The sequence below is a fragment of the Pristiophorus japonicus genome, chromosome 7 (assembly GCF_044704955.1).
Source record: "Pristiophorus japonicus isolate sPriJap1 chromosome 7, sPriJap1.hap1, whole genome shotgun sequence".
NCBI classification, from domain to species: Eukaryota; Metazoa; Chordata; class Chondrichthyes; family Pristiophoridae; genus Pristiophorus; species Pristiophorus japonicus.
The window spans coordinates 220,938,105-220,960,856 of NC_091983.1; the positions used below are offsets into that span (position 1 = coordinate 220,938,105).

The window sequence follows — 22,752 nt, forward strand, 5'->3', positions numbered from 1 at the left end:
GGAGGAGGGGACAGAGTGTAGTGTAACAAAATTTGCAGATGAGACAAAGATTAGTGGGAAAGCGGGTTGTGGTTGAGGACACAGAGAGGCTGCAAAGAGATTTAGATAGGTTAAGCGAATGGGCTAAGGTTTGGCAGATGGAATATAATGTCGGAAAATGTGAGGTCATCCACCTTGGGAAAAAAAAACAGTAAAAGGGAATATTATTTGAATGGGGAGAAATTACAACATGCTGCGGTGCAGAGGGACCTGGGGGTCCTTGTGCATGAATCCCAAAAAGTTAGTTTGCAGGTGCAGCAGGTAATCAGGAAGACGAATGGAATGTTGGCCTTCATTGCGAGAGGGATGGAGTACAAAAGCAGGGAGGTCTTGCTGCAACTGTATCGGGTATTGGTGAGGCCGCACCTGGAGTACTGCGTGCAGTTTTGGTCATCCTTACTTAAGGAAGGATATACTAGCTTTGGAGGGGGTACAGAGACGATTCACTAGGCTGATTCCGGAGATGAGGGGGTTACCTTATGATGCTAGATTGAGTAGACTGGGTCTTTACTCGGAGTTCAGAAGGATGAGGGGTGATCTTATAGAAACATTTAAAATAATGAAAGGGATAGACAAGATAGAGTCAGAGAGGTTGTTTCCACTACTTGGGGAGACTAGAACTCGGAGGCACAGCCTCAAAATACGGGGGAGACAATTTAAAACCGAGTTGAGAAGGAATTTCTTCTCCCAGAGGGTTGTGAATCTGTGGAATTCTCTGCCCAGGGAAGCAGTTGAGGCTAGCTCATTGAATGTATTCAAATCACAGATAGATAGATTTTTAACCAATAAGGGAATTAAGGGTTACGGGGAGCGGGCGGGTAAGTGGAGCTGAGTCCACGACCAGATCAGCCATGATCTTTTTGAATGGCGGAGCAGGCTCGAGGGTCTAGATGGCCTACTCCTGTTCCTAATTCTTATGTTCTTATGTTCTAAAATGTGATTTGTAGCCATGAAGAAGACTGATGACTGTTGACTGGGGGATGGGAACCAATGCAGGGAGACAGAGGGAAACAAAAAGGAGACAAAAGCAAAAGACAGAAAGGAGATGAGGAAAAGTGGAGGGCAGAGAAACCCAAGAAAAAGAACAGGCCACTGTACAGCAAAATTCTGAAAGGACAAAGGGTGTTAAAAAAACAAGCCTGAAGGCTTTGTACCTTAATGCAAGGAGTATCCGTAATAAGGTGGATGAATTAACTATGCAAATAGATGTTAACAAATATGATATGATTGGGATTACGGAGATGTGGCTCCAGGATGAACAGGGCTGGGAACTCAACATCCAGGGGTATTCAACATTCAGGAAGGATAGAATAAAAGGAAAAGGAGGTGAGGTAGCATTGCTGGTTAAAGAGGAGATTAATGCAATAGTTAGGAAGGACATTAGCTTGGATGATATGGAATCTATATGGGTAGAGCTGCAGAACACCAAAGGGCAAAAAACGTTAGTGGGAGTTGTGTACAGACCTCCAAACTGTAGCAGTGAAGTTGGGGAGGGCATCAAACAGGAAATTAGGGATGCATGCAATAAAGGTGCAGCAGTTATAATGGGTGACTTTAATATGCACATAGATTGGGCTAGCCAAACTGGAAGCAATACGGTGGAGGAGGATTTCCTGGAGTGCATAAGGGATGGTTTTCTAGACCAATATGTCGAGGAACCAATTAGGGGGGAGGCCATCTTAGACTGGGTGTTGTGTAATGAGAGAGAATTAATTAGCAATCTTGTTGTGCGAGGCCCCTTGGGGAAGAGTGACCATAATATGGTGGAATTCTGCATTAGGATGGAGAATGAAACAGTTAATTCAGAGACCATGGTCCAGAACTTAAAGAAGGGTAACTTTGAAGGTATGAGGCGTGAATTGGCTAGGATAGATTGGTGAATGATACTGAAAGGGTTGACTGTGGATGGGCAATGGCAGACATTTAGAGACCGCATGGCTGAACCACAACAATTGTACATTCCTGTCTGGCGTAAAAATAAAAAAGGGAAGGTGGCTCAACCATGGCTATCAAGGGAAATCAGGGATGGTATTAAAGCCAAGGAAGTGGCATACAAATTGGCCAGAAATAGCAGCAAACCCGGGGACTGGGAGAAATTTAGAACTCAGCAGAGGAGGACAAAGGGTTTGATTAGGGATAGGGAAAATGGAGTACGATGAGAAGCTTGCAGGGAACATTAAGACGGATTGCAAAAGTTTCTATAGATATGTAAAGAGAAAAAGGTTAGTAAAGACAAACGTAGGTCCCCTGCAGTCAGAATCAGGGGAAGTCATAACGGGGAACAAAGAAATGGCAGACCAATTGAACAAGTACTTTGGTTCGGTATTCACTAAGGAGGACACAAACAACTTTCCGGATATCAAAGGGGTCAGAGGGTCTAGTAAGGAGGAGGAAATGAGGGAAATCCTTATTAGTCGGGAAATTGTGTTGGGGAAATTGATGGGATTGAAGGCTGATAAATCCCCAGGGCCTGATGGACTGCATCCCAGAGTACTTAAGGAGGTGGCCTTGGAAATAGCGGATGCATTGACAGTCATTTTCCAACATTCCATTGACTCTGGATCAGTTCCTATCGAGTGGAGGGTAGCCAATGTAACCCCACTTTTTAAAAAAGGAGGGAGAGAGAAAACAGGGAATTATAGACCGGTCAGTCTGACATCGGTAGTGGGTAAAATGATGGAATCAATTATTAAGGATGTCATAGCAGCGCATTTGGGAAGAGGTGACATGATAGGTCCAAGTCAGCATGGATTTGTGAAAGGGAAATCATGCTTGACAAATCTTCTGGAATTTTTTGAGGATGTTTCCAGTCGAGTGGACAAGGGAGAACCAGTTGATGTGGTATATTTGGACTTTCAGAAGGCTTTCGACAAGGTCCCACACAAGAAATTAATGTGCAAAGTTAAAGCACATGGGATTGGGGGTAGTGTGCTGACGTGGATTGAGAACTGGTTGTCAGACAGGAAGCAAAGAGTAGGAGTAAATGGGTACTTTTCAGAATGGCAGGCAGTGACTAGTGGGGTACCGCAAGGTTCTGTGCTGGGGCCCCAGCTGTTTACACTGTACATTAATGATTTAGACGAGGGAATTAAATGTAGTATCTCCAAATTTGCGGATGAAACTAAGTTGGGTGGCAGTGTGAGCTGCGAGGAGGATGCTATGAGGCTGCAGAGTGACTTGGATACATTAGGTGAGTGGGCAAATGCATGGCAGATGAAGTATAATGTGGATAAATGTGAGGTTATCCACTTTGGTGGTAAAAACAGAGAGACAGACTATTATCTGAATGGTGACAGATTAGGAAAAGGGGAGGTGCAACGAGACCTGGGTGTCATGGTACATCAGTCATTGAAGGTTGGCATGCAGGTGCAGCAGGCGGTTAAGAAAGCAAATGGTATGTTGGCCTTCATAGCGAGGGGATTTGAGTACAGGGGCAGGGAGGTGTTGCTACAGTTGTATTGGGCCTTGGTGAGGCCACACCTGGAGTATTGTGTACAGTTTTGGTCTCCTAACCTGAGGAAGGACATTCTTGCTATTGAGGGATTGCAGCGAAGGTTCACCAGACTGATTCCCGGGATGGTGGGACTGACCTATCGAGAAAGACTGGATCAACTGGGCTTGTATTCACTGGAGTTCAGAAGAATGAGAGGGGACCTCATAGAAACGTTTAAAATTCTGACGGGTTTAGACAGGTCAGATGCAAGAAGATTGTTCCCAATGTTGGGGAAGTCCAGAATCAGGGGTCACAGTCTAAGGATAAGGGGTAAGCCATTTAGGACCGAGATGAGGAGAAACTTCTTCACCCAGAGAGTGGTGAACCTGTGGAATTCTCTACCACAGAAAGTTGTTGAAGCCAATTCACTAAATATATTCAAAAGGGAGTTAGATGTAGTCCTTACTACTAGGGGGATCTAGGGGTATGGTGAGAAAGCAGGAATGGGGTACTGAAGTTGCATGTTGAGCCATGAACTCATTGAATGGCGGTGCAGGCTAGAAGGGCCGAATGGCCTACTCCTGCACATATTTTCTATGTTTCTATGTTTCTATGACCAAGTTGAAGGTGTAGGATATTTGACTCAAACTTGATGGGAAAATATAATTTCCAAAAGTTCTATATATCATTTCTAAATATTTTGAATAATAACTGTTAATTCCCCGCAGGGATTACTGAAATTAGTGAAATGATTATTAATTGTTTCAGAATCGAAAGAGGCCTTGAACCTGAAGGATGCCGAGCTGAAGATGCTGCTGGTGAGCTTAAAGGAGCGGAGCGGCACCAAAGAGATCATTCTGTCACTGGAGCGCTGGATTTGTGATGAGACAATGGGGCTGGAATCTCAGATTGCAGACATCATGAAGGATAAAGAAGCCTTCCAGTCGCTGGTGCAGGGATTAGACCAATTCCGCTCCGAAAAGGCTGTGCAGCAGGCCATCGTTCGGTATGTGGTGGAGTGCTGGAGTAAAGCTCAGTTAAATGTTCTGCAGCCAGATAGAGAATGAAGCTCCCTCTATTCTGCCAGAGCAAGGTGTCTCTTCTCCAATCACACAAGGGGTCTCCAGCTTGCATTAGTTCCTGCCTCCCCCCATTTACCGTACCAATAATTTGTTTAGCTTCTTCACTAATGCTAAATGTGAGTTTATAACTACCAAGAAGCAATGTAATATTCCCCAGACTCATTACTTCCAGCCGAGAGACAGACAATTAGCCTCCTTGTCTGGGCAGTATTTCACACATGAAAGAAAGAAAGACTTGCATTTATGTCTTTCATGACAGCCCAAAGCGCTTTACAGCCAGTGAAGTACTTTTGGAGTGTATTCACTGTTGTAATGTCAAAAACGTGGCAGCCAATTTGCACACAGCAAGCTTCCACAAACAGCAATGTGATAATGACCAGATAATCTGTGTTTGTAATATTGATTGAAGGATAAATATTGGCCAGAACACCAGGGATAACTCCCCTGCTCCTCTTCGAAATAGTGTCATGAGTTCTTTTACATCCGCCTGTGAAGGTAGACGGGACCTCAGTTTAAAGTCTCATCCAAAAGACGGCACATCTGACAGTGCGGCACTCCCTCAGTACTGCACTGGAGCATTAGCCTAGGTTTTGTGTTCAAGTCTCTGGAGTGGGGCTTGAACCCACAACCTACCCACTGAGCCCCAGCTGACACATGTGCTAGCCCACTGCCCCCCTCAACAAATGTCTCTTCACCCTCCCAAAGTATGTGTGTATGAATCACTTGCTCTTTAATGGTCAAACTGTACCTGGAGGTTGCTCTGTTAAATCTGAAAAGTGAATACCCAGTCACTCTGCCACTTGGGTGTAAATTGTAGCAAATGACCAGCCCCATGGACCTTCTGATGCCCAGCTGTGGGAGGGATGAGCTGCAAGTAATACTTGAAGTGTTACCTGGAAACCAATCCTGTAAAATTCACAAGTGAATTGGAGTTTTTGGAGCCTTGGCTAAGAGCACTCACAGACTTTCCTTAAATTAGATTATTTTTGTTGTTGCTTATTTTCTCCCCTTCTGTAGCTGCTGACTCTTAACTGGGGCGCAGTTCAATAGGTGGCAGCAGCTTTCCAGTACATAACCCATGTGTGTGAGCACAATCCGTGGTAGCATTCCCGTGCACCTTACAGCAGCCACTGGATAGGGCCCTTGGAGCTGACGTTTTATCTGCTCACCATCCACTTCCCAGCCTTGGAGTGTTGACATCAGTTGCAGCACCCCAAATTCTGCTCTCTCAGAGATCAGCTAACTGAGAAGGCAGACCGGCCTCGGTTTTGAGTTTGAAAGCTGCTGGTCTGTGTGACTTGTCCTGACCCCACATAAGGGATTTGCCAGCTCCTCTACGGAGGAAAGTAAAAGGCAGACTTTGATTTGAAATTGAGGTTGACACTAATTCAGCAAGGGCCAGTAAATGTGGAGACTAGTAATTGAAATGCTGTCTCTGTTTGATGGGGATTGGTGAAGTCAGAAGGTCCTTCCTGAATAACTTCTCCTGTTTGGGGTCTTAATTGTTTTTTTTTAGAATTCTGAGCAAGTTTTTGGATAATTATCTGGAAGACCTGTTGCCCTGGCATGAAAGTATTGAACCATGTTTGTCATCCATGACTGCCTACAGTAATGACCGAGAGGTATGGTGGAAATGTTTGTCGTTTCTCTTACTATTGATGGTGCTGTGGTCACTGCTCCTCTTGTTCCTCCGAAGCCACAAATACTGTAAATGGAGCTTTTTGTCAGTCTGTATCGGCACATGACACTGTCTCTAACTCCACCTCAGTCCTACCCCGGTGTGCAATAACACTGGAACGCTGCACCTAGCACTCTCACTTCTGCCGATAGTCAATCGGCTTTTAACATTCAAACTTGGCAGCAACTTTAACTGTGCGATACACTTCATCTTCTCCTGTCTCCACACTTCGATTTTGGTGTTGTCCTGCTTTGTGTGTTTGGCCCTTTGTCCAGATTTCTCAATTATATAAATTATATTCTATACAACAGCAGTTATATAGCCTGGTAGCTGTGTATCGAGTGGTGTGGTGCTATGGAAATTAATTAACGTAAACTCAACTGTGAGATACGTTCTCTTACTGAGAGAATTCAACTGTGAAATACGTTCTCTTACTGAGCTAATTCAACTGTGAGATACGCTCTCTATTACTGAGCTAATTCAACTGAAATATGTTCTCCTATTACTGAGGTAATTCAACTGAAATACGTTCTATTACTGAGATAATTCAACTGAAAATATGCTGTCGATTACTGAGATAATTCAACTGAGAGATATGCTCTCCTATTACTGAGGTAATTCAACTGAAATACATTCTATTACTGAGATAATTCAACTGAAATATGCTGTCGATTACTGAGAGATATGCTCTCTCTGACTGAGATAATTCAACTGAGAATACACTCTTACTGAGCTAATTCAACTGTTAGGTACACAATATTAGCATGAACTCAACTGGTATTATCAGAAATTGACAGCACAGAAGCAGGTCGTTTCACCCATCGTGTTTATGCCATTTGAAAAAGAGCTATCCAGCCTCATCCCACTTTCCAGCTCTTGGTCTGTAGTCTTGTTGGTTATGGCACTTTAACTGCATACCCAAGTACTTTTTTAATGTGGTGAGAGTTTCTGCTTCTAACATCCTTTCAGGCAGTGAGTTATAGATCCCTACCACCCTCCGAGTAAGAAAAGTTCTCCTCAATACCCCTCTAAACCTCCTACCATTTACTTTAAATCTGTGACCCCTGGCTGTTCACCTCTCTGCTAAGGGAAAGGAGTGCTTCCTATCCACTCTGTGTAGGCCGCTCATAATTTTATACACCTCCGTTATGTATCCTCTTGGCCTCCTCTGTTCCAAAGGAAACAACCCCAGCCCATCCAATCTTTTCTCACAGCTAAAATTCTCCAGTCCAGGCAACATCCTCTAAATCTCCTCCATACTCTCTCTAGTGCAATCACATCTTTCCTGTAATATGGTGACCAGAACTGCACGCAGTACTCCAGTTGTGGCCTAACTAGTGTTTTATACAGTTCAAGCATAACCTCCCTGCTCTTATATTCTATGCCTCAGTTAATAAAGGAAAGTATCCCGTATGCCTTCTTAACCGCCTTTTCGATCTTTCCTGCTACCTTCAGGGATCTGTGGACATGCACTCCAAGGTCCCTCTGTTCCTCTACACTTCTTAATGTCCTCCCATTTATTGTGTATCCCCTTGCCTTGTTAGCCCTCCCAATATGCATCCCCGGATTTAATTTCCTGACCAGTTCATTGATATCTTCCTGCAGTCTCCAGCTTTCTTCCTTACTATCAACCACACAGCCGATATAGACCACAAAAAGCAAGGGCCCAGTACTGAGCCCTGCGGAACCCCACTGGAAACATCCTTCAAGTCATAAAACCACTCGATGACTGTAATTCATTAGTAAAGCTTTCTTACTGAGTCTGCCTTCCTGAGAGAGTAATTACCAGGCAATGCAATTTTTTTGTAGTTTTGGTCGACTAATACCAGAAGCTATTGGAATTTGTCAAGCTAGAACAGCAGTAGTATTTTCTATTTGCTTCTACAGGTGCAGCGGCGAAGATCTGGAGTTCCGGAATCCGGACTCCGAACCGATTGGTGGCAGGGTCGTCCGGAATCCGTAAAATGTTCCGGAATCCAGACCCACCGACCCTGCCGACCTCGGGCCCCACTCGCCATCACTGCCCTTACCTCGCTGTCCCTCACCTCACCCTCACCTCACCCCGCTCACCTCACCCCGCTCACCTCGCCCCGCTCACCTCGCCCTCACCTCGCCCCGCTCACCTCACCCTCACCTCACCCCGCTCACCTCACCGCCCTCACCTCGCCCTCACCTCGCCCCGCTCACCTCACCCTCACCTCACCCCGCTCACCTCGCCCTCACCTCACCGCCCTCACCTCGCCCTCACCTCGCCCCGCTCACCTCACCCTCACCTCACCCCGCTCACCTCGCCCTCACCTCACCGCGCTCACCTCACCCTCACCTCGCCCCGCTCACCTCACCCTCACCTCACCCCGCTCACCTCGCCCTCACCTCACCGCCCTCACCTCGCCCCGCTCACCTCGCCCTCACCTCACCGCCCTCACCTCACCCCGCTCACCTCGCCCCGCTCACCTCGCCCTCACCTCACCGCGCTCACCTCGCCCTCACCTCACCGCCCTCACCTCACCCCGCTCACCTCGCCCCGCTCACCTCGCCCTCACCTCACCGCCCTCACCTCACCGCCCTCACCTCACCGCCCTCACCTCACCCCGCTCACCTCGCCCCGCTCACCTCACCCTCACCTCACCGCGCTCACCTCGCCCTCACCTCACCCCGCTCACCTCACCCCGCTCACCTCGCCCCGCTCACCTCGCCCTCACCTCACCGCCCTCACCTCGCCCTCACCTCACCGCCCTCACCTCACCCCGCTCACCTCGCCCTCACCTCACCGCCCTCACCTCACCCCGCTCACCTCGCCCTCACCTCACCCCCCTCACCTCACCCTCACCTCGCCCTCACCTCACCCCGCTCACCTCGCTCACCTCACCCCGCTCACCTCACCCTCACCTCACCCCGCTCACCTCACCCTCACCTCACCGCCCTCACCTCGCCCTCACCTCACCCCGCTCACCTCGCTCACCTCGCTCACCTCACCGCCCTCACCTCGCTCACCTCACCGCCCTCACCTCACCCCGCTCACCTCACCCCGCTCACCTCACCCCGCTCACCTCACCCCGCTCACCTCACCCCGCTCACCTCACCCCGCTCACCTCGCCCTCACCTCACCGCCCTCACCTCGCCCTCACCTCGCCGCGCTCACCTCGCCCTCACCTCGCCGCCCTCACCTCGCCCTCACCTCACCGCCCTCACCTCGCCCTCACCTCACCGCCCTCACCTCGCCCTCACCTCACCCCGCTCACCTCACCCCGCTCACCTCGCCCTCACCTCACCGCGCTCACCTCGCCCTCACCTCACCGCCCTCACCTCGCCCTCACCTCACCCCGCTCACCTCGCCCTCACCTCACCGCCCTCACCTCGCCCTCACCTCACCCCGCTCACCTCGCCCTCACCTCACCCCGCTCACCTCGCCCTCACCTCACCCCGCTCACCTCGCCCTCACCTCACCCCGCTCACCTCGCCCTCACCTCACCCCGCTCACCTCGCCCTCACCTCACCCTGCTCACCTCGCCCTCACCTCACCCCGCTCACCTCGCCCTCACCTCACCCCGCTCACCTCGCCCTCACCTCACCCCGCTCACCTTGCCCTTACCTCACCCTGCTCACCCCGCTCACCTCGCCCTCACCTCACCCCGCTCACCTCGCTCTCACCTCACCGCCCTCCCCTCGCCCTCACCTCACCCCGCTCACCTCACCCCGCTCACCTCGCTCTCACCTCACCCTGCTCACCTCGCCCTCACCTCACCGCCCTCACCTCGCCCTCACCTCACCCTGCTCACCTCGCCCTCACCTCACCCTGCTCACCTCGCCCTCACCTCACCCTGCTCACCTCGCCCTCACCTCACCCCGCTCACCTCGCCCTCACCTCACCGCCCTCACCTCGCCCTCACCTCACCCCGCTCACCTCGCCCTCACCTCACCCCGCTCACCTCGCCCTCACCTCACCGCCCTCACCTCACCGCCCTCACCTCGCCCTCACCTCACCCTGCTCACCTCGCCCTCACCTCACCCTGCTCACCTCGCCCTCACCTCACCCCGCTCACCTCGCCCTCACCTCACCCCGCTCACCTCGCCCTCACCTCACCCCGCTCACCTCACCCCGCTCACCTCACCGCCCTCACCTCACCGCCCTCACCTCACCGCCCTCACCTCACCCCGCTCACCCCGCCCTCACCTCACCCCGCTCACCCCGCCCTCACCTCACCCCGCTCACCTCGCCCTCACCTCACCGCCCTCCCCTCGCCCTCACCTCGCCCCGCTCACCTCGCCCCGCTCGCCTCGCCCTCGCCCCGCTCGCCTCGCCCCCCCTCGCCTCGCCCCGCTCACCTCGCCCCGGCCTCCCCCGCCCTCACCTCGTCACCCTCACCTCACCGCCCTCACCTCACCGCCCTCACCTCACCCCGCTCACCTCACCGCCCTCACCTCACCCCGCTCACCTCACCGCCCTCACCTCACCGCCCTCACCTCACCCCGCTCACCTCACCGCCCTCCCCTCGCCCTCACCTCACCTCGCCCCGCTCGCCTCGCCCTCGCCCCGCTCGCCTCGCCCCCCCTCGCCTCGCCCCGCTCACCTCGCCCCGGCCTCCCCCTCCCTCACCCCGCCCCCCTCACCTCGCCCCCCCCTCACCTCGCCCCGCTCACCTCGCCCTCGCCCCGCCCCCCCCTCACCTCGCCCCGCTCCCCTCGCCCTCACCTCGCCCCGCTCACCTCGCCCCGGCCTCCCCCTCCCTCACCCCGCCCCCCCTCACCTCGCCCCGCTCACCTCGCCCTCGCCCCCCCCTCCCTCATCCCGCCCCCCCCTCACCTCGCCCTCACCTCGAGGCCGCCCCACCAGCCCGCCCCCTCGGTGCCGGGGCCCGCCCGAACGCCTCCTTTCTGACATTCCGAAATACCTGAACTTGGGCTCGGGTGTTTCTGGATTTGTGACGTCAGAAAGGCGATCGAAAGTCCGGAAAAGCCTGAAATCCGAAACGGCCTCGGTCCCGAGGGTTCCGATTTCTCAACGCTGCACCTGTACCTACATATAAATTATTTTTCCTCCATACCTGGCAATGGAGAAGGTGCACTCTTCAGCTTTTTACTGTTCATATAATGGGAGCAATGGACCAGGTGGTTTGTATCCATTAGTTTATGCTTTCTATAAATGATGACAGACAAATAAGAACCTATTAACCTCACAAGAAGACACGTGCCTTAAACCATGCCAACCTTAATAGCCATGTTCGTGGTAATACTATATGCAACTTCACATTTAATAAAATCCTATGCCATCTCAGGGTACAACCTCACCCTGAAGCCCTGGCCTCAAACTTCTACAGTTTAAATATACAAAGTCTGTCTCAGTAGAATTTCTTTCTGGCCCAAATTGTGAGCAGTTCCACCCCTCTCCTGAAAGTGCGGAGCTACAGTTTTACTGGGGTGGCAGGCACCCTCCCAATCCTCTTTGGATGTGGAGGTGGAGCCAGAGGACTGGAGAATTGCAAATGTTACACTTTTTTTAAACAAGGATAAACCCAGGCCGGTCAGTTTAACCTCGGTCGTGGGGAAGCTTTTAGAAACAGTGATCAGGCACAAAGTTAACAGTCACTTGGGCAAGTGTGGATTCATTTAGGAAAGATTTGTTAAAGACAAATCGTGTTTAACTAACTTGATTTGAATTTTTTGACGAGGTAACAGAGTGTTGATGAGGGCAATATGGTTGACATGGTGTATATGGATTTCCAAAAGGCGTTTGATAAATTGCCACATAATAGGCTTGCCAGCAAAGTTGAAGCCCATGGAATAAAAGGGACAGTGGCAGCGTGGATAGGAAATTGGCTCAGTGACAGGGAACCGAGAGTGGTGGTGAATGGTTGTTTTTCAGACTGGAGGAAAGTATACAGTGGTGTTCCCCAGGGGTCGGTACCAGGGACCACTGCTTTTCTTGATATATATCAGTGACTTGGATGTGGGTGTACAAGGCACAGCTTCAAAACTTGCAGATGATACAAAACTTGGAAAGATAGTGAGAGACTTCAATAAGTCATAGACAGGCTGCTGGAATGGGCAGACACGTGGCAGTTAAAATTTAATACAGAAGAGTGCAAAGTGATACATTTTGGTAGGAAGAACAAGGCGCGGCAATATAAACTACAGGGTACAATTCTATAGGGTGTGCATGAATAGAGGGACCTGGGGGGTACGTGCACAAATCATGGCAGGGCAGGTTGAGAAAGCATACGGGATGCTGGGCTTCATAAATAGAGGCATGGAGTACAAAAGCAAAGAAGTTATGATGAACCTTTATAAAACACTGGTTTGGCCTCAACTGGAGTATTGTGTCCAATTCTGGGCACCACACTTTAGGAAGAATGTGAAGGCTTTAGAGAGGGTGCAGAAAAGATTTATGAGAGTGATTCCAGGGATGAGGGACTTCAGTTACGTGGATCGATTGGAGAGGCTGGGGTTGTTCTTAGAGCAAAGAAGGTTGAGGGGAGATTTGAGAGAGGTGTTCAAAATCATGAGGGGTCGAGACCATTGGCGGAAGGGTGGAGAAACAGAGCACACAGATTTAAGATGATTGGCAGAAGAACCAAAGGCGACATGAGGAAAAACTTTTTTATGCAGCGAGTGGTTAAGATCTGGAATTCACTGCCTGAAGGGGTGGTGGAGGCAGACTCAATCGTGGCTTTCAAAAGGGAATTGGATAAGTACCTGAAGGAAAATAATTTGCAGGGCTATGGGAAAAGGGCGGGGGAGTGGGAGCTGGAGTGCTCTCGCAGAGAACCAGCACGTGTTCGTCGGGCCAAATGGCGGCCTCCTGTGCTGTAATCATTCTATGATACTATGATGATTCTGAGTGTACTTATTCATTTTTGAGCCTGACGATTCGCAATAGTAGCTCTTCATTCATGGACAAGCACAACTCTCGAGTCCCAATCTGCATTTTATCCTTATAGCTCTTAGAAGTTGCGGACTCCTGCTGGATATTGGGGATACCACCTTACCCAATTGGACATTTCACCATGTGTTGGCTTAGACAGTATCACCAGGCTATTCAAGTCCCATCCTATCTGCATTTGGCAGCCTCCACAGACACACCCTTTCCAGCACAGCTCATTTCCTGACTGTTGGGAGTGGGAGCTCTGACTAATACCTGTTTTTTGCCTTTTTGTGCTGTCTGGGTGTAGTCGTCAGTTGCAGTGACCGACTGAGATTGGTTAATTCACTGCAGTCTGGGCATTAAACCATTGATCTTCCTAGTCTCGCTATCTCACCAGGCAGTGCTTTGAGTCATGGGGAAGCTGATAATTTGGATTAAAATCCTCCCTGTTACAGGTAGTTGAAGTGTTTCTATTCTCTTTGCCTTCAGGTGCTGCAGGATTTCATTCGGTTTCTGCACAGGCTAGCCACAGTGAACAAGGATTATGCAGTAGTCATGTGTCGGCTTGGGTCAAAGGAAACGCTGTCAAAGGCACTGGACAAACACAGTTCAGCCTTACTGCTGGCCGCTGAGCTCCGAGATCTAGTCAGTGACTGTGAGAAATATGCCAGCCTGTACAAGAAAATGACCACCAGTATCCTGGCTGGATGTATACAGGTAAGTGGAGCTGTCCTCTGCCGCTGTGCTTTCTCCCACCCTGATTCTTGCTATGGAGCACCCTTGCACTGCTGCTGGCTGCCCCTCCACTACCTTGCCCAGGTGAGTCTAGACAACGGGATGACAAGTCATTTCACCCCTGGAGTCAAGCCCAATCCTACCCTCACCTGATATCTGTCCAGGGATCCCCAGGATGGCATAATGTAGAGTAAATCAGCATCTGGGGGGAAAATTACTGCAATTTATTCTTACCCCAGCTCTGACTGAGAGACACTGCCCCGCTCCCCTCTGGCTGAGATGAGCTAACTCGGCACAGACCAGCGATTGAACATGGGACTTCTGCTGTATGTGGCTCAGTATCAGACCAGGAGGTGCAATTACCCACTAATCCATCCAAGGGGGAGCTGGATTGGTTCAATGGAGTGTATGAATCTTAATGTACCATGCCCTAAGGAGTTTAATGTCCCGCCTTCTGTCCCAGCCATCAACAGCATTCCATGTAAAGCTCTCGAGATGGACTTTTGATTCTCATAGAGACTTGTGTTTTTATTACTTTTTCTGGGTTGCTATAGCAGTGGATAAAAATATTGGGCCCAAGTTTCCACACGATAAAAAACGGGCGCCCTCCGAGCTGGGCACCCATTTTTGGCGCCTAAAAAAAAAAATTGCGATTCTGGAGCGTTCTGCAGCTCCTTGTCTGCCTGGCGCGGCGCCCAGGAGGGCGGAGCCTACACTCACGCCGATTTTGTAAGTAGGAGGGGGCGGGTACTATTTAAATTAGTTTTTTTCCTGCCGGCAACGCTGCGCGTGCGCGTTGGAGCGTTCGCGCGTTCGCGCATGCTCAGTGTGAAAAAAACATTGGCACTCGGCCATTTTTGTAGTTCTTTCTAGCTGTTTAATTTTTGAACATTTTTTTAATAAAAGCACATTGCCATCAGCACTTGCAGCCTTCTCACTGACTCCTCCCTCCCCCCCTGCGGGAAGAACGGGCGCCTCCTTTCCCCCCCCCCCCCCCCCCCCCCCATGGGAAGAACGGGTGCCTCAGGCTGACTGCAGAATTCTCCGTGCCTGAAGCACTTTCACACAGATAGGAAGATGGTTTATTTAATCTTTTCTTTGCTTATAAATGTTTATTCAGGTTGGATTTATTTGTATAATATTTGTAGAAGTATAAATAAGGATTTATTATAGAATTTAATGAGTTCCCTTCCCCCCCCCCCCCTTCCCCCCCCCCCCCCCACCTCGTCCTGGACGCCTGATTTGTAACCTGAGCCTGATTTTTTTAATGTGTAGAACAGGTTTTTTTCAGTTCTACAAAAATCTTCACTTGCTCCATTCTACTTTAGTTTGGAGTACGTTTTCACTGTGGAAACTTTCAAATCAGTGGCCGGACACACCCCCTTTTGAAGAAAAAAATTCTGTTCCAAAGTAGAACTGTTCTACCTGACTAGAACTGCAGAAAACAAAATGTGGAGAATTGCGATTTCTAAGATAGTCCGTTCTCCACCAGTTGCTCCTAAAAATCAGGCGCAAATCATGTGGAAACTTGGGCCCATAGAATTGTGACTGCTTTTTGCCACAAAAATGTTGCAATCTGTAATGTATTTGTTTCATGGGTTCTTTGCTTAAGAATTCCTAGCAACACATTGCTATTAAGAACTAGTTGGTTTATTAACAAAGGTTTAACGATCACACTACACATTACCAGTTCATCCACTAGGCTCACAACTGCATACCTCATCGTGGATGACCGAGACTCAATTGACTGGGGTTTTATTGAGTCTTGTGAACATCACGTGACTGGCTGAGCTACTCGCAGTGCAACAGCTCTTCAAACCTGTGAGCATACTCACAGGTACATACATTACACTGCTTCCCCATTTTACTTTTAGAAACAAGGTATTTATACAATATTTCAAAAGATTCCTTCTCCTGATTACAATTTTACAAATTCAACTGCTGAGCCTGAGTATCTTGTTGTAAGCTTTTAGCCTCCTCCTGCTCCGACCTCCATTTCTTTGCAATTGGCTGGCTATGCCAAATTTCTATATCCGGCCACTTGGGTCCGTACGGAGTGTCTACGGACCCGGGAAGGCATTGCAAAAGCCGGCTTTCAGCCCACAATGCGCATTCGCTGAAACCGTTTCCGATCTGTCAAACTGGAGCTCGACAGATCTTCCGGAGCTCGGGAGCGAGAACGTTTGCAAGGGCAAGATTGCGGGATTTACCCATATCTTGCCCAGCAAATGTCCTCCAAACTCTTGCGCCTGATAAAAGCAGGTGCATAGCCTCCTTTTACAGGCGTCAGAGTTTTAAAATACACACAAACAATTTAAAATAAAATTATAAAAACATATTTTATTGATAGACCCACCTCACTGCAGCAAGTTTATTTGATACCATAATTTTAAAAAAAATCGGAAAAATATATTTAAAAAAAGACATTAATTTAAATTAATAAAAATACGTGCTGTGTTTTTTCTATTTTTTATCATTGGTTGTGTGTGTCTTGGGGGCTGTTTCTCATTCATAATAAGGGGAACTCCAACTCCGGCGTTCCCATTATTATGAATGAGAGCATACTTTACCTGATTGGCTGCCCAGAGCCCTGCCCAGCTCCAGCCCTGCTCACGCCCCGACGTGCTCGCGCTGCGACCCACAGTCAGGGGAGGCCTCGGGTCCGGGAACTCCTATGGGCGCAGCAGCTTCAGGTAGGTGCGCATCTTTTTAAAGTTTTTTACCCGATCGTCTGCGGGAAGCAGCCGACCGGGATTTCTGGGCCATTCTCATTTGACTCAGGAGACCGTCTTGGGGAATTTCTGTTTTCAGGGCATGTAGCCCGGGATTCCTGACCTCTCTTCCTGTGTCCTCTTGAGTTTCCTTGGAACCCTTGCATTAGTCCTAGTGTTAGCTTTCTTCCTAAGATTTTGATATTCCCAGTTATCAATATCCTGTCTAGTTAGTTTGCATTTACTCATTGATCTTCTCAACTGAACCCCAACTCCACCTCCCCCCCGCGGAAGATACACAGTCTCTGCGAGATTGTCCCATACCCGCAGAACCGCCTTCAGTCGGATGCATCTGAGTTGGTGGGGATATGGACGTTGTGAGCGTTGAAGTACTTGGATCTGCCAACTCACTCTGATCATCGTCCAAGTCAGACTCCTACTCAAATGCACATGGTACCAAAGGTACATCACTCTCGAAACATTTGATCCACATGAACATTCCCTGATGTATTCACCAATTTTGACCAAGTACTGCTTGGTGTCACATACCCGAATCATTGTACCAATGTCCCATTTGCGTGGACTTGGCCTTTTTGACAGACTGAGAATTTCTGAAAGCACCGCTCTTTAATACCGGAATGATAATGTTTCTGCACTGATTGTGCCTTCTCTACCTTATCCAATAAATTTGGTTGCAATAAACTGAAACGTGTCCTCAGCCTATGCTTCATCAATAATTCTGTTGTAGAATGGGGTGTAGTTCTATATTTGAAAAGACAATTTGCAAACTGTGCTTCATGCGCACCGATGATCCAGTCTGTAGAACTTGTTTCCGTAAAGCCTCCTAGCCAATCCTGACTGACCTTTCAGCTGCACCATTCGAAGCAGGATGATATGGTGCTACCAACGTGTGTTTGGTATCGTTGTGTCTGGCAAAATTTTCAAATTGCGTGGACCGAAATTGTGGACCATTATCTGACACCATTTCTTCGGGCAGGCCATGGCATGCAAAAATATCCCGTAATTCATCCAATGTACGCTCTCTCGTCGTAGATGACCCCATATGCCATACTTCCAGCTATTTCGAATGGCTATCGATTAGAACTAAAAAATTATCACTGTCCCTCTCGCAAAAATCAATATGTATTCTTTGGAATGGTCTCGTTGGCCAAGTCCATGTTTACAGCAGTGTTTTAGCTGGCATGGCCCTGCAGACTTGCTTACTAATACTTCTAAGTTTTTATCCAACCCAGGCCAATAACCAAAGCTTCGGGCCACCACTTTCATACCTACGATGCCAGTATGCTCACCGTGAAGTTCTGTCAAGACTTTGGCCCATAGTGCACGAGGAATGACTACTCTCAGGCCCCATTTTAGACATCCCTGCTCACATGATAATTCATGCCGACGATGATAAACGGATTTTATCCCCTCATCTAAATGTATTCATCAGATCACCCTCGTAGGGTGTGCTCATAGGCCTGCTGTAATATGGCATCATGCTCTGCAATAACAGGTGGTGACTGGAAAGTCCTTATCAACGAGATCTAGAGTAAAGATTGACTGTTCACGGCCAATTTCAGAATCTTCATGAGGCAACCTTGAAAGGGCATCCGCCATTGCATTCTGCTTCGATGTACGATACTCGATTCTGTAATCGTACTGAGACAATAAAATAGTCCACCTTTGCATCCTGGAAGTCGTCATAGATGGAATTGCCTTTGGGCCTAGGATAGCTAGTAACGGTTTGTCATCGGTTACTCGCGTGAATTGGCGTCCCAAGACAAACTGGTGAAACTTTTTAATACCAAATATAATTGCCAAAGCCTCTTTCTCAATCTGGGCATAATTTTGTTCGCTTTTGTTGAGTGTACGCGATGCAAAGGCAACCGGTTTTTCCTGCCTATCATTCATAACATGGCTGATCACTCCTCCCACACCATACCCAGAGGCCTCACATGCTAGTCTTAGTTCATGAGTCACATTATAATGGATGAGAATAGCACTACTGCTCCTGTGTTACTTGCATGTGTCGTATGCATTCTGTTGCTCTTCATCCCATATCCAACGCACCCCTTTTTTCAATAAATAATGGAGTGGTGTGAGCACCGTTGCTAGTCCAGGAAGGAAACGAGCATAATATTGGACCATGTCTAAAAAGGATCGTAATTCAATAACATTTTTCAGTTCTGGAGCCATCATGTTTGCTTGATCTGGAGGGCAAACCTGGAGGGCCACCATGATGGCTTGCACTTTCTCCTTAACTGGTTGAAGACCATTTTCATCTACCCGCAATCCTAGACAAACCATCTCACTGTATGAATGCACATTTACTCCTCTTCAGCTTCAGATTATGGTCATTGAACCATCTGAACACGTCTAAGATTTCCAGGTTTTCCTTCTCTGTGCTGGTGGCTATCAACACATCATCTTGATTACACAAACAGTGACTTATTCCCTGTATGATCTGATCCATGGTAGCCTCAAATATCTTTGGTGAGGACTTGATACCATAGGGCAACTTAGTGTATGAATATAAACCTTTGTGTGTGTTGATTGTCAGATACTGCTGACTATCCTAGTCAATGTGGAGTTGAGCATAGGCGTGGGAGAGATCTAGTTTTGTGAAGACTTTGGCTCCCATCAGTTATGCATACGTCCTGTGATGTCGGTAAAGGCTACAGTTTATCATCAACTGCTTGATTCAGGGTCATTTTACAATCCCCACGGAGCCGTACTGTTTTGTCTGCCTTCAGAACAACAACCAACGGGGTGGCCCAGTCTTCACTAAACTCCATATTTCTCCAGCTTATCAAGCTTTGGCTCAACCTGTGATTTTAATGCATATGATACTGTATATGGCCTTGGTCTACAAAAAATATGTTTGACATCCGACTTAATCCGAATATGTGCATTGTATCCCTTGATGCCCTCGTATAAGCCCTGAAACATATTAGCATATTTCTCCAGCAGAGTATCTCGCTGAGACGTAACCATTTCTGTACTACAGACGCTGTACTAATCCAAACAAAGCACTCTTAGCCAATCTTTGCCCATAAGTATTGGCCGATTGACGTATTTCGTTATAATAATAGGTCATCTTGCTTGTTGCCCCTGGTATTGTATAATACACTCCATTTGTCCAAGTGTCTGCAGTTTTTCCCCTGAATATGTTTTCAGCTTCACTGAGCTCGCCATTAGTGGTATGTCCCTGAAATATTTGTAATATACATCCGGACTCATTATTGAACAATCAGCTGCTGTATCTATTGTCATATTAATCCATCGATTATTAATCAGTACTAACGTTCTGAAATCCTGACATAAGGAATGTATTGCCTTGCCCTTCACTGCAGATACACCAAAACTTGCATTGTTCTGATCGGTTCCTCCCAGTGAAGGCTTTGATTATTGTTGGGCCTGTCCTTGGATTTACATAAGGTTGCAATGTGTCCTCTTACTTGGCACCGGTAGCATCTTGCCCACTTGACCCGAAACTCTTGTGCAGTAGGGTTGCCATTACACCTATAACATTTATTCTTCTTGGTCTTATAACTCTCCCTCCTAATAGGGCTCACAATCTTCTGTGTTTATACAGCCCTGTGGCTGTGAACTGCTATCACTGCTGGCAATGGGTGAAATTCTTCTTTTTCTCTGCCATCTCCATGAAGTTGGCTACTTTGCAAGCTCTCTCATAAGAGAGATCATCCATACCTAACAATTTTGACTGGATGCGTTCATCCGTTAATCCACACACACACATTTATCTCGAAGAGCCCTGTTTAGTAATCCTCCAAAATTGCAGTGTAGAGACAATGGGCTCAATTTTCCCCAATTATCTGCGGTTTCTTTTGGCGTGCACCGCTTTTTTTTGGCGTAAATAAAAATCTCAATTTCCCCGAAGTTTCTGTGCCAGCGCAATTCACTTGGGTACGATTTTTTTGCGTCATAGGCAACCTGATATCTGCGGCAGTTTTTCAGATTTAAGCAAGTTTCGTCAACTTACATTTTTCCTAGGACGGCATATGTGACCACTCCCAAAAAATCTTCTGGGCACTTAAGAAAAATCAGCACACGTTACAAAATTGGCGCATTGTTTTTAGCCGAAGTTTTGGAGGGAGTGAAGAAGGCGGAGAATATGCATCATAAATATTCATTTTTTCAAAGTCAAAAGGGAGAAATTGGAAATCGAATGCAATTCTTGAATTTTTGATTGTTTTCAAAGTACCACACGACCACCGAACGTCTCCTCACCGGGCTTGAGGGTCGGAGCGTCGGCCGACAGAGTTTCTCCCTCGCCCAGATACGGGCTCGGGACTCGGCTTCAAAAGAAGCCTGGGGGGAGGGGGGGGCGGTGGGGGCGGTGGGGTGGTTGTGGAAGCCAAGCCCGTGTCCAGGCGAGGGAGCGATTCTGCCGGCCGGCACTCCGACCCTCGAACACGGTGAGGAGACGTGCAGTGATGGGCTGGTACTTTGAAAAAAAATCTAAAATTCGAGAATTGCATTGCACTCTGTTGCCCCAAATGTCTTCATTGAATGCCTAGCTTCCCGTTCTAAGCAAACCTACTGCGCATGCGCAGACCAGGGTGTGTTCCATACTCGGGCATCTACCTTAGAGAGAGAGGAAAGAAGAGGTATGAGTGCTTTGTCCTGCTGTTTTGAGGTTGTTGCAAAACTACAATTTAATTATGGGGGAAATATTGACAATGCGATACCTCGTGCAAGCCTTCTGCATGACGGTGCTGCGGAGGAGAAGCTTGATTAGGCAGCATCACCTGAGGAACCTCCGAGCATGTAGGATGATGGGCAGGAGGCCTTACCCACATCGGGTATATCGAGACAGGCGTTCATACCTGTACCTGAGTGAGGCAGACTATGAGAAGGCTGCATTTCCACAAAGAAGTTGTAACCGAGATCTGTGAGTTAATAAAAGCAGACCTGCACCCTAGAAACGTCAGGAGGACTGCTTTGTCAGTTGAAGTAAAGGCTACAGCTGCACTTTCATTTTATGCATCTGGATCATTCCAGGACACAACTAGGGATGTGTGCACCATTACTCAACATGCAACACATATCTACATTCGGTAGGTGACTTCTGCACTATATGCCCGGAGGAATGACTCAATAAAGTTCCCCATGACCACCCAGGCAATGCGTGGGCTTCTCCAGGATTGCTGGCTTCCTCAAGGTACAAAGCTGCATTGATTGTACCTGTAGTGTCTCTGCACCTTGTTACAAACTCACACGAGGCATGTATATATCAGACACGGTCACTCTGTAACCTTCACTTTAATCCTAGGACCAAGGAGTGCTGACCCTGGGTGGGACCTCTCCCTTTATACCTGGAAACCCAGGTGAGGAGTATCTTCCGCAAGTTCGCCCCCTGTGGTCAGGGTGTGCATTTCTAGGGTACAGGTACAGTGTGCATGAGTTTCAGTTACATAACTATTGTCATTGCAAGATGATGAAATACATGACATCACCTCCTCCCTTAAGTCTTTTTGTTTGAGGTTAAGTCTGTCAGGTGGCCGACGCTCTCTCGTGGAGCGCCGCAGTTGTGGCTCTGGTGGCTGAGCCTCAGCACGCGTCTCTGTCACTTGACATGATTCCGGGCTAGTCGCAGGGACTGTGCATGCTGAGGGCTATCTTTGTTGCTCGTACGCTGGCAGTGGTGTGGGTGCTATCTCATCATGCTCTTCTTCCGGTTCCTCCGTGTCTGCACTGAACCTTGTCTTTACTTGGTCCAAGTGTTTGCGGCATATCTGCCCATTGTTTAGTCTGACCACCATGACCCTGTTTCCTTCTTTGCCAATTACGGTGCCCTCAAGCCATTTGGGTCCCAAAGCATTGTTAAGAACAAATACCGGGTCATCTATTTCTATACACCTCCCCCTTGAGCCTCTATCATGGAGCTCGGTTTGGGACTGGCGCTTGCCCTCAACAATGTCTGCCCGGGCTGGGTGAATGAGGGACAGCCGCGTCTTGAGCGTGCGTTTCATGAAGAGTTCCGCTGGCGGGACTCCCGTGAGCGAGTGCGGCTGGGACCTGTAGGCCAGTAGGAGGCGCGATAGTCGGTACTGAAGGGGAGGGTCCTTGGATGCGTAGCATGCCCTGCTTTATGACTTGGACCGCCCGTTCCACCTGGCCATTAGAAGCCGGCTTGAACGGCGCTGTCCGGACGCGCTTGATCCCATTGCCTGACATAAACTCCT

The 22,752-nt window shown here is 48.7% G+C and overlaps 1 protein-coding gene across 4 annotated transcripts in view; it reads left to right on the plus strand.

Moving 5' to 3' along the window:
• The window catches only part of LOC139267472 (cullin-9), a 293,931-nt gene that overhangs the window by 117,568 nt on the left and 153,611 nt on the right, over positions 1-22,752 (plus strand). For all 4 annotated transcript variants that reach the window (XR_011593911.1, XM_070885833.1, XM_070885834.1 and 1 more), the window contains exons 11-13: positions 4,241-4,478; positions 6,071-6,176; positions 13,584-13,811. Coding sequence is in view for 3 of the 4 variants with exons in the window: in XM_070885833.1 (XP_070741934.1) it covers positions 4,241-4,478; positions 6,071-6,176; positions 13,584-13,811 (572 nt within the window). In the remaining variant the exon portion in view is untranslated. The remainder of the gene's footprint in view (positions 1-4,240; positions 4,479-6,070; positions 6,177-13,583; positions 13,812-22,752) is intronic.